Source organism: Magallana gigas, chromosome 3 (genome assembly GCF_963853765.1).
Source record: "Magallana gigas chromosome 3, xbMagGiga1.1, whole genome shotgun sequence".
Classification (NCBI taxonomy): Eukaryota; Metazoa; Mollusca; class Bivalvia; order Ostreida; family Ostreidae; genus Magallana; species Magallana gigas.
This window is the reverse complement of record NC_088855.1, coordinates 37431243-37443557: the sequence shown is the minus strand read 5'-3', so window position 1 is coordinate 37443557 and position 12315 is coordinate 37431243. Positions and strand designations below refer to the sequence as shown.

General features: G+C 31.1%; 1 protein-coding gene across 2 annotated transcripts in view; it reads right to left on the bottom strand.

Annotated features, from left to right (window-relative positions):
- The window catches only part of LOC105330752 (multidrug and toxin extrusion protein 2), a 29116-nt gene extending 22218 nt beyond the window's left edge, over positions 1–6898 (bottom strand). Inside the window, exons 1-4 of one of the 2 annotated variants that reach the window (XM_020068313.3) lie at positions 6810–6898; positions 6577–6678; positions 4693–4761; positions 4487–4535 (exon numbers count right to left, since the gene is read on the bottom strand). In XM_020068313.3, the coding sequence (XP_019923872.3) occupies positions 4487–4535; positions 4693–4761; positions 6577–6678; positions 6810–6890 (301 nt within the window). In that variant the 5' untranslated portion in view covers positions 6891–6898. Of the gene's footprint in view, positions 1–4486; positions 4536–4622; positions 4762–6576; positions 6679–6809 lie in introns of those variants that run through there. The other variant, XM_066079572.1, reaches the window with a different exon arrangement.
- Positions 6899–12315: the final 5417 nt, after the last annotated feature.

Below are 12315 nucleotides of genomic sequence, written 5' to 3'. Positions count from 1 at the left end.
AAGTTATGTGGAGTATACCTGCTGACCAAAACGCTTGAAAGAAAGTTGCCCTTTATAAGATAAGAAATTGAGACTAAATAAAAGATCAACGTAATTACTTCCAAAATAATTACAAAATTACATTAAAAAAAGGATTTGAGTTGCTTTAAAAGTGAGTAAATAAGTAACAATAAAGGCATTTATTTTTAACATTACTGATTACGTTTTGATAGGGATATCTCATGCATGATTCTTTAACCACTGAATGTCATACTTTATAAGACATGTATTAGCATATGAACACCTGATTTTGCACAGTCTGATATATTTTTCTGTTTTATCTGATATGATAATTTAGTAGCACATTATACACAAATCTTTTTATCAGTCTAAAGGTGGGACCCCTCCCCCCGTTAATTTTTCACCAGACCCGTGTACCATGTGTATTCATGCCCCAGATATACACGTGTCTGGAGTAGTAGCTTCGTTAGTTTACCTATTTACCTGTGCCATTGTCTCGGATCATTCGCGTGTGAAATGATATTATGTAATCAAAAAATGAAAAGTGAACATAATCAGCCCATGCAAGTATTTTAAGATATCGTAATCATCGGTAAAAAGGCGACGAGAATAGCAAAATTTAAAATCCGTTAAAAAAATGTTACTGTGACAAAATAAATACGGATAACATATTTCTAAATCTACAGTACTTAAAATAACTAAATAAGTCCAAAAATTAACCTATATCAATTATTTTGGCTGTAAAATCTAATTTATTTTGCATAGCTTTGTAAGGGTATCTCCCCCTGTTAACCTCGTGACATCACTTTTGCTTAAGCCTCGTTATCGCCTGATTCTGTTTTCTCTTGATTGGATTTCTTAAAACAGATAAAAATGTCCACTTTGAAGCGGCGTAACTTCGTTATTTTTGCACCGATTTCGATGCGGTTTTCTGCATTAAATTTTGCATTGTAAATAAAATTTATGACATGACTTTCACACCAGCTGGGCTGCAGGGTACCCTTTTAATGTTATTTTATAGAATGCAAAACGGACAGGGTTTAGTTGTCGAAAATGTTAAATCAAACATTTTACTCTGAAATTTTTTTTCAAGCAATACAGAATACGAGTTTTTTTTATATACCAAATCTGAATTTGAGTGGATATATAATCATATATTACTTGTATGACATATATTGAAATGTACGTACTGTAATTTGCGAAAACTACTCTGTACAAACGCAAAAATTAACAAATTATTTTCAATTTTTAATTACAGGTATAATTATGTTAGGCAAAAATATTAATCATTATATTCTCAGACTTAAAGGTTTAAATGTTGATGAGATTGGCAGTTTTTCCTTTCTTTTTTTAAAGACACAACTTTACAATCATCCCATCTTTTTATTTGTGTACTAATCAGCAGATATTCATCAAGCTTATACATTGGCAAGGTTTAAATATTATTTTAAGTCAATAAACAATAAAATAACCCTTAAAAATTTGTAAATATTTTCCAATTCGTTAAATTTAATTTATATGTATTCATACATTTAATAGACGAAATGATTTGTAATTGTATCCGGTTAATGAGAACTAAAATCAGTCTATGTTCGTCTGTATACAGCTATTTGGGAGGCATTTGTCCAACCCTTAGACCTATTGACAACCGTCATGTGGATCTGTATAATTTTGAAACCATATGTTGACAATTAGTTTAATGATTGTTTAAGCATTGAATTGACAGAGTCAAACAAATTACAATGTACCAACAAATTGTATTATCAGCACCAAAGTTATTAACATCGGTTGTTATTTTCAATGCACAGAATGTTGATGCACCATCCGTATTTATAACTTCTAAAGATAAGACAGTCGCTAGTTAAAAAACAAAACAAGGATTAATTGAGGTTATGAAAATGTCTTATGAATTAAATAAATATCATAAAATTGCCTTTTGGGTTATTTAGCACGATCGTTAACTCAGAACACAGGCTGACTTCTGAAGAAATTCTGGTGTAATTTACATAGATTTCACACTAGAAAAAATAAAAAATGAAAAGATATAAAAAAAATCCCAAAAATAACGATATTCAAATTTGATAAGGAAATAGTTTTACTGATGCAGCACTGCCTGAGAAACAAATCATAAATTTTTGGGGCCTATTGGATCTGCTGTATGAATGTTTCACCTTTTATAATGAAATAGACAGGTGTTCATCAATTTCGTATACAAGTCTGATTTTGAGCTGGATTAATTGCAATATTAAATTGTTCATACCTTCAATACAGATTAACAAAAAACATACCAAGTTTAATCAACCAATTGAAATACTCAGAAAAGGACAAACACTTTACACTTTACTTTATCATATAGTATAACTTCATAAAAACTCAAGGAGGCATCCTCAAGTATCAAATCTATACTACTATATAAAAATGATAGACTCGAATTTTTCGGCTTTAATACCGATAAATCGGAAGAGTACTGTCTGTTGTTTTATAAATTCTAAACATCATTGGTACTTGAAGATTACCAATTTCTTATCATTTTTTCTCAATCAAGCTTCGCTAATTAATAATCAACGAAAATTTCTCAAAAAAATCCGGGAATCATCTGAATTTTTTGTATTTTACAATCTGAAGCATGCGCATTACATTCATGCTAAATCACGTGAGGCTCTTTATGTTTCCACAATATCACTTTTGGATGGATAAACAGAGACGATATTTGTGGAAGAAAAAACAAATGCTGTAAATTTTCATTGGAAATATATTTTTCTGTTCATCAAAGAAAATACGGGAGATAACTCTAACACAGTGCATTTACTATAAAAAAAAAATCCCGAGAGTTTCGAATGGCAACATATTGTGTAAAAAACGTTGTTGAAGAAATGTGGAATTCTGCAATAATTATAAAATTAAACTTTTCGAAAAAAGGTGTTTACAGCTTCAAAATGGTTTGTTATGAATAATTTGACTGTTATTTTCAATGCAACTTTATTAATTTTCTCCAAAATCGTTTTGGAGCAATTCTGCAATTTTCTGCTACATTACGGGTATATGGGATGCATTTTAACTGTGGTGAAGGCCTTTCCCCAGACACAGTTACATTATTTCAACTCAGAAGAGTGTAGTGAAATCAATAGCATTATTGTAAGCTTATTAAAGCTTGGTTATGCAAATGTCAACAATATACGGTGTGTCGATGTATCTATTTCATAAATGTCCGATATCATATGCAATGTCAACCCGTGCACGCACGGGTCAAAATCTAGTATAATATAAATACGAGGGTTGATCCAAAAGTAATGTCACAGATGCGATTAAATTGTGTAAAATCCGCGTAAATAGACAACAGCTTGTGCTTTGAGATATTTATTCATTTCAGTTAAGATCTGAAAATGTTAATGCATTGTGATAAATATTTCTGAAGATAATATATTTTGTAAAGCATAAAGCAAGGATATTCGCCGTACCTAGTGACGTCAATTCTATGTCTTTGGCGCTCTGGTAGAATTTTGTAAAATAATTCTCTATAAAATTTGGACACAATGCTCTATTTTACATTTTTATAAATTTTATTTTTTATAAAGTAAATAATTACTCTTTTTGTAATCGATGGGGTAGTATAGAGGATATTATTTAATGAGCGATCAGTTTGTAAAGGCCTCTTAAAAAGTCGTGAACGTATACGTAGCTTTATGATATAGCTTATGACATAATAACCTAGTTTTAAGTTTCATTGTGAGCGTATATCCTCTGTCTATTTAATTTTTTATTTATTAACATGACATATGTTTTTATCAGATATTGGAACCACGTTAAGGATACCCTGTTCACTCGTTCTCAATTTTAGTTCGATATATTAATTCCAGTACATCTTCTAGTGATTTCTATCAATCGAAGCAAAAAATTCCTCGTATCACTATTCGCAAGTCCAGTCTTTTTATTCCTTGGTCTAGGGACAAAAGGCATTGCGTAGATATCCGAAATAGACGGTAACCTTCCCTAATTTTTTAAAAACAGTTAGAAAAAGTCTATGGTATATATGTTTCAAAATATTGTATTGTTTGGGTCTTTTTCAAATTTTGAAATTATGGTATTTATACATAAATAGAAATCTTAACGAAGTTAATTCTTGTGTTCAGCATAGGAAATCCCTTTTACCTCATATTCTATAATGACCGTAGTCGTGCGAAAATTTCAGCACGTGTCAAATACTAGTACTGTCAATCAAAATCCACATGGTACATATGTATAAATAAGATTAATTTGATTTGTACGACCCTTTAGTTTATAAAGCTTATAATAAAATTAATTAGGCATTTGAAAGGGATTTTTATGTACATTTTATCCACAGTCACAATCAACGTTATTTCTTATTTCCTTACGATACAATGAGTAAATCTGAAGTTAAACACATACGTTTTTTCAGCTGTACTGTCTTTTTTGGAATAAACATTTATTAGAAGTTCTTATTTAAAAGGCTATTGTTAAGCTGTACCTTTTTGTAGGACAACACCCAATTCCTCCTTGTTTCCACTCCCTTGAATCTGAAATTTACAGCAAATGTTGCCAAAAGCAATATTGACTTTAAAACAGAAAATTTTTAATTGTCATCTTGCAAATTGAATACTCACATAACTTAAATTCATCCACTAGTCTTCCTATCGTTTGATCTTTACTTGTTTATAAAAAATACTAATTAACCTGTGAGAATAAAGTATCAGCCCCCGAAGACAGTCCTAAAAGCACAGCATAGCCAAGAGCAGACACGATCTGTCAGCAAAGAGAGATAAATTATCTGTAAGGATGGAGCTGTGGTGACCTCTCGTTTAATTTTACTTCAAAATAATGTAACCTAACATGACGGAAAATCGTTATCTATTTTAAAGATCAATCTAATTAAAAAAGTCACCAATACTTTTTCATTCCCTCTTATTCTGTTTAGAATTTCTTTTTTACTTTTACATTCCGTTCATCATATATATATTTCTTGGATCATTTCATTCTTATTACTCTTATTACTCTTACCCAGCTATTGAAACAATTTTCAAAAGAAAGAGAAATATTTAAAGAATAATCTCAAAACTTGAAGAATGTTTTAAACACAATGATTTGGTCTTTCCTTCGATTTCGAAACGACTAGATCCATTCCTGAAGCTATAGGACATTCTGAAATGCTTTCCAAAAAAATATTTTCAAGAAAAAGATCACATCAACGAAATATATGCCACTTCAGGGAGAGGTACTGTCATCTTTTACAATTGAGGATAAAAATGTGAACATTTCTTAATCTGACTTGTTTCTGCCAATAAATAACCAAACCTGTTGTAAATAGATAAAAGAGCAATAAATGTAATGTTCAAATATTGTTGTGTACACTTGCAACCAAATCAATTGTTTAGTTGTTATCTTCTTATTTGAGACGTTTACCTGGTGATAAAAATGATATACGTGTGATTCTATTATTGAATATATACGTCAAACAAACTTCGTGCAAGAAAATATAAAATGAAAAGTGTCTCAATAGTTTTCCAAGATAGATTGTATTGCGCCCAGTAATAGGAACTTTTGAATCAAATGATAATGTGGTGGTGACTGTTTCCGATTTACCTATTAATTCCAATGGCAACAGAATTATTTTGATGTACGTTAATCAAAAGCAATAATAATACTTATTTATCATCATTTGATCATATTCTGTCCCAAGATACCCTTAATTTATGTTTTGCTTAATTATCTGATTTCTATAAATACCTCAGCGTTTACACGATGTTTATTCAATAGTTCTATGAATTTCTATTACAAACGCTTTATCTAGCTAGTCAGGTTTTAATACAGAGCTTAAAATTACAAGAGTCCTATAGGCCTGACGGTAACCTGAGTTCCAGTCATTAGATGACCTATCAAAGGGTTTTAATTTAATAATTTTAACTTCATTTTAGAGTCTAAACCCTTATTCGAATTTGATGTTTGAAAACAATTATTCATGAAAAGGGGGAGAAGAGAGTTAAAAGAATCTCAGATTATATATACATCATGCACCCTAGCTTAAAATGCCAAAAATTGTAATCATATATTTATTTTTTCTCCAACATACGTGGAAGTAAATAAGATGCTTTTTAAAATAGTAATGCAATTTTGCTTATTTGCCCCCCCCCCCCCAATTTAATACCAGGGGTGTTATAGTTATAAATTTCAGAATTCACATCCCTCTTATTGAACAGACGAATACCAATTGCAATAGGTCACTTTGGTGACCTAAAGAGATTTTGCAGTGCGGCAGATATGAAAGTACCCAGATGATAACATTGAAAAACTGTGCAAGTTGTCTCGAGTTTCTTCCGAATTGAGATCTAATGTAAACATCTCCGTAAGGAATTTGTTTGTATTCATGTTAATCATCTGCATGTGAATAGATGAAAAATCAATGAATCAAAGAAACCTTGAAGTTTTTGACTTGCATCGATTTTAATTGTTCTTCTTTATAAGGTGTGTATATTTTTGTTAAAATTCATACAACAAAATGACGGAAACGGTAACCTACGACAGACTATAGATACTATTTAATGCATTTCTTAAAAAACGTACATTAATGGATAGTGCAACGCCATCTCCTTCTTCTTTTCCCATGTGCCCACAGAAACCCTGACTGACAAGTCTTGGAAGTATGTTCATTAAATATTGCAAACTCTAGAAAAAATGAATGCAAACTCATTAATATTTAATATGCAAGTAGATTACAAGGAACAATGCAATAAATGGTTTTGTGTTGTACTTTATATCCATTTAAAGAAATAGTTTATATCTTATTGAATGCTTACCATTGGCCATGCCAATTTGAGTAATTCAGTTAGTTCCTCTCTGTACATCCCAACATCAACATCACTACACAGGTGCAACATTTTCCTAAATAAAGATTTAATCGAAATATGGTATTACTGTTGCAATTTAAATTTTTATACACGGGAAATTGATATCTGTAATATTGAGGAAATCTTCATTCGTTTCGAAATAGTTAAAAATAGATCAGTTTGATGTAACAGGTGTTTTAGGCCACGCGAAGCCCCCCCCCCTCCCCAAATTATATAATTTTGAATTGTATACGTCCATAGTTCCGCATATCGCAAGTTTATTATCATAGTTGTATACTATCCTCGTAACAGATATACACGATCGTTTCAACAATTATTTATGCAATTATTTCTTGAAAACATTACTGACGTTACTGATGTATATTTATTCGCAGTTACGATAACTACAATATTGAAAAAGTACATTGATGCTATCATTGTACAGTTAGAAATGTGTAAGGGCATTATCCTTTGGCTAAAATGAAAAATAAAATTAATGTATTTGTCTTTCTGTCCGATGAATCAAATTTTCTGGATCCCAGTCAAGAACTGTGTGGTTGAATCCTTTTTAGAGGAGACATGTCTTATATTATATGATGTTAATATATTGAAGAAAATAGGGTTGAATACGATGGAGTAAATATCTGTAAGGTGATTTTACCTTAAAATTTGATATTTTTAAAAATGCCAAAAAAATCAAAGACGCATATTTTTAAAGAAAAAAAAAGTGACTTGCTATCGTCTGTTAAATTTTCTTCAAAAATGAAAAAAAAACTATATGTGCTTGAGAACTAGGGAGCTGACTCCTCTCTTGATAGAGCATTTTAAGCTCATAAACATTTACCAATTTCAAAATCTGAAAATATAATTGAAAAAGAGATTTTTGTTCGAACACCTCCTACATGTTTATAAAAAAGAAAAGTTTGCAGTCCCTGTTGTATTACATTACATGTAATAACTAAATTTTCATTATATTTTAGGTAAAATCTAACGAGACATTCTCAGAGCTTTTAGATAAACAATAACAGCTGCCACTTTATAAGCAATGTTCAGATAATAGTAGTACAAAAAAAATGTGCACCTTCTGACCAGTTTTCTTATGTACGATTTCGGCCTAAGGGTCTTACCGTCTTTGATTTCTCTTCATGTGTTTTTAACGTCAAAGTATTTATATAGAAGTATAGCATTTAAATATAGAACATTATGAATTTTTATGACCAACAAATTACTGGTTTTTGTAACTGGGAACCAAGTTTCGACCAAAAAACGTTTTAAGAATTGTCATCGCTAAAATCAAAATATTAAAAACATTGTTCAGTGTATATGGCACAATCTGTTAAAATAGGTATATTCCTTTCTTTAGCCATAAAGGCTTTGTTTAATCATTTCAGAGTGCTTGATTTTGCTAATTTGTTAGAAATTCAGAAGTTATTAAAACGTTCGTGGTAAAAAGTTGATAACAGCTGAACACTTTATTACTGGGCGCCAGATTGCGGTCGGTTATAGGATATGATATTTATAAGTTCGGGACTGTAACGAACGTCTAGTTCGACCAGACGCCTTGTCTACACAATGCAGCTTTATTTATATAAAAACATGGTTGCACAAGATCAATATTATAAAGATAGTGAAGTGGAATTAAACATAAGTTGTATTTTTAGTGAAATAAAGGGTGCTGTTTTATTTACATTTTATTCTTATTTAAAAAACAAACTGAGTTCAATTAAAATATTTTTTATATTCTTGACTATACACTGACCAGGAAAATTTGAAGGCGGTGCTTACCTTCTCGGTCTATAAGCAAAGATATTTATTTTGGATGTCTTAATGCAAATGCTGTGGCCAATGGGTGATTTGTTATGATTAAGAATGTTGTATCAAACTAGCATTAGCAATTTATACGTAAGAGCAAACTTTCAGAATTAGAAAAAAAAATGAAGTAATTCTTAAGCATGAAAAAATGAGTATTATGGAAAATAGTTTGCGCACTATTAAGTTTAGCCTTCCGATGTTGTTGCGCCAAAGGCACTCAAATTGTATTGGTATGTAAACTTGTTAGTATTTGAAACCATTAAACAAATCATGTTAGTAATTAAAGGAACCCCTAGGCACGTTTTGAGGAAAATTTTCATTTTCACCATTGTTTAAATATCTAGAATGGTTAACACTGTGATATGGGTATTTTCTATGCGTCGTAAAAAATTGAAGTAAAATGTCGAGTTAGACCAAATTTGGAGTTAATATGTAAAAAAGAGTCTTTTTATTGCTTTCGTATTGTTGTATTGGTATGTTTCAATAAAATGTTTCTTTCTTCTGCAGATAATATTTTTTATAAACACATTGAATCAGTTTATCTCGTTTTCCAAGAAGCATTTTGACAAGGAAATAGTTGTTTCTTTACTTTACATTAATAATTAATTACAGACTCACGCTTTGTTACGTAAGAATGATTTATCCATATCTCGCTTGTATCTTGAAAGCATTTTAAGCATAAAAAATAAAGTTTTCATCTTAAAACTTGTCTCAATCTAGGTCCTTTAAAGGTTATTTTTGTTGTGTTTTGATATTTACATATAACATACGCACAATATTTTGAGAGATAAACAAGTGTATAATTTCGAAGGCTGGTTTAAACAAATTTGTTTATGTGTTTGGAAATGGATTTTCATGTCAATAAAGAAGAAACATATGCTTTTTATTCTAAAGAATTTGTTCAGTGTCACAATATTAATGGTCATTGTGCCAATTTTGAAAAAAATATATTTTGTCATATTTTTGTCCACTTCATTTAACGTATGAGTTATTGTTCATCGATCGGAGTTATCGTTCATTCATTGACGCTTTTTTTAGTCAATTGGGTGTGTTTGATTGAACGACGCGAGTACCTCAGGTTGCCAGAGTTGTCAATAAAACACATATTTTTTGTTAGTGTTGAACACGTATTACAAAAATTTACTCCTGCTGATAGTGCACAAGAGTTTCAAAATGGCAGAAAACGATGAGCGATTGTGAATTTGATATGTCCAATTTTTAATTTTGTGGGATATTAATCTAAATTAAATACATCACTCACCGAGTAGGAATTACTAAAACTTTTATGCGACTGATAGATTTCCATATCTCGAGTAGAGTTAGATATAAACGGAGAGACAATAAAACATTAGTTAATGCTGGATTATTGGAAATGTTAAACTCTACAGGTAAAATGCGACATTGCATTTTTTTATGTTCCTTTTTAATTTCTTCTTAGTTAGTCATGAAGAATTTTATCACTGAGATGCATATTTCAATTTTAAAGAAAAATCAGATCTGGGTATAGGGAGAGAATCTTATTAGTTCTAAAATGACAAGAAAATTTCACAACAGATTTACAAGATAGATGTTTTTAATAAAAGAAATTCAACTTTTAATGGTTAGTAATCTACAAATAATAAAACGTATGTAAATTTTAGACCAACAAACCTAAGACGGTTCGCCTTGGATCAACTAACAGGAGAAAACTTATTCGTCATTTTTAACACAGGAGTAAAACGGGTCGTTTTTTCACATTAATAGAGTCAAGCCTTTGCCTTTAACGCATGCGCTAACATAACCCTAGAGTTACTTGAATAAGTTCAATCAAACGCGCTCTAAGTTGTTCTTGCTGTACTATATCTTATATCTAGATTGGGATACTCATCGAATTTGTTTGGATGTTTACGTAGATGTTTATTAGGGTGTTGCTGGATGTCACTATATTTAGTACATGTATCTTGAGTAGTAAAACTTGTTTGGTTAGTTTGGTTGCTATATATACAGGTTGTGGGCTGAAGTTTGAGAGAAGAGGTTTGGACACCGAGTAGTATTTACGAGCATTTTGAGACTTTTCTGTGTGTTCTTGGGTGTGTCCCCCCTGCTGAGTGCTCTCGGGAACATGCAGCCTGTGTGAATTTCGTTAGCGTTGGCGTTGCAAGACCTGATTGTCTACATTATTTTGTGTTCTTTTATGTCACAACCCAGTATGTTTAACTTTACGATATTTTTGTCGGCGGAAGAAATGTATGATTTTCATTTATTTATTAATTTGTCTAGAACGTGTTCGATTATATTCACCTATATATTAAAGAATGTAAATACTCGTATATGTACTCCACTGTTGTTAATTTACTTGTATTTAAAGCAATTAAGTTATAAGTGGGTTTGCATATAAGTACGTACATATAATAAAAGGAGGCGTAGTGGAACGTGGTGGAACGACGTAGACGAAGTGAATTTTGCATGGAACGATGAAGATTCATGGAGAACCATAATATGATATTTTATTTGTACATTAGTTGAATCCTTCTCTGAGATATGAAAGTGCATAAGGCCGGTGCCTATCCCCGGTTTCCGTGATGCTGTGCGGATGATAGTCATTTATCCCCCCCCCCTGAATTGGACACAAGTCCGTCGCAGGTTAGTCCCCAGCGTTAGCCAGTATCCATTTTCAGCTGGATGGACAGAGACAATGTCTAAGTGCACAACATACAGCAACAAGTGACCACAGCGGGATTTAAACCAGTGATCTTTTTATAGTGTTGTTATTTATCCGTTAACAAGAGTCATCTGAATGACTTACATTTCTAACATATGGTTCTGATCGAATTGCAAAAATTAATTATGTAATAAAAACAAGAGGCCAATAAACCTTAACGATCATCTGAGTATCATTGCTCATCCACAAACTTGTCAAGTAGTCTCATTTATGCATTCAATCAACTTTCATTTTGGATTCCAAAAATTGTTGTTTCATCAAGACGATCACATCCCTCTCTGAATTCTTCATGAAAAGTTTTTGAAATCTATATCTTTATCGAAAAATTTAAAGATCATAATATAGCGCATGACCTGATATTGAAAAGGTACAACAATCTGATAGAATATAATTTCCCAATATTCGTTACTTTCATTATGTTTTATATGCATATGTTTTCGCAGATATACTAACATAAGGTGGCTGGTAACCATGTTTTATTTAAAACAACGTTAACCTATCATCCCCTATCCCCAAAGGCGGACAGAAACACTCCGTGTGGGCATTTAAACAAATAAAAACAACTATAAAAGTTATCACTTGTTATTCACTTCTCCTGTCTCTGCGTTTGAACATTCAATCTTCACTGACATTGAATCACCATCTAGCTTTTATACCTTAATCAATTTACCTGTAGTGCTTATCAATGATTTGGATTAGATTTTTTTTTACTTTACTATTAACAAGTCTATTTGCTTATTTAGAAAGATAAAAAACTGTTTTTGTTTCAAATGATAAAAATACATGCATAACTCTTTTGATCATATAACTTTACTAATTAGTTACTCAATATGAAGAAACAAAGGAAGATAACTCCATTTACTGTTACTACAACTTTCCCCGTGAACTCTTTCCATATATTTTTTTTTTACAATATTTAACTTTGATAGACAGCTTCATTCTTTCTCTTTTCTTAATAGGTGA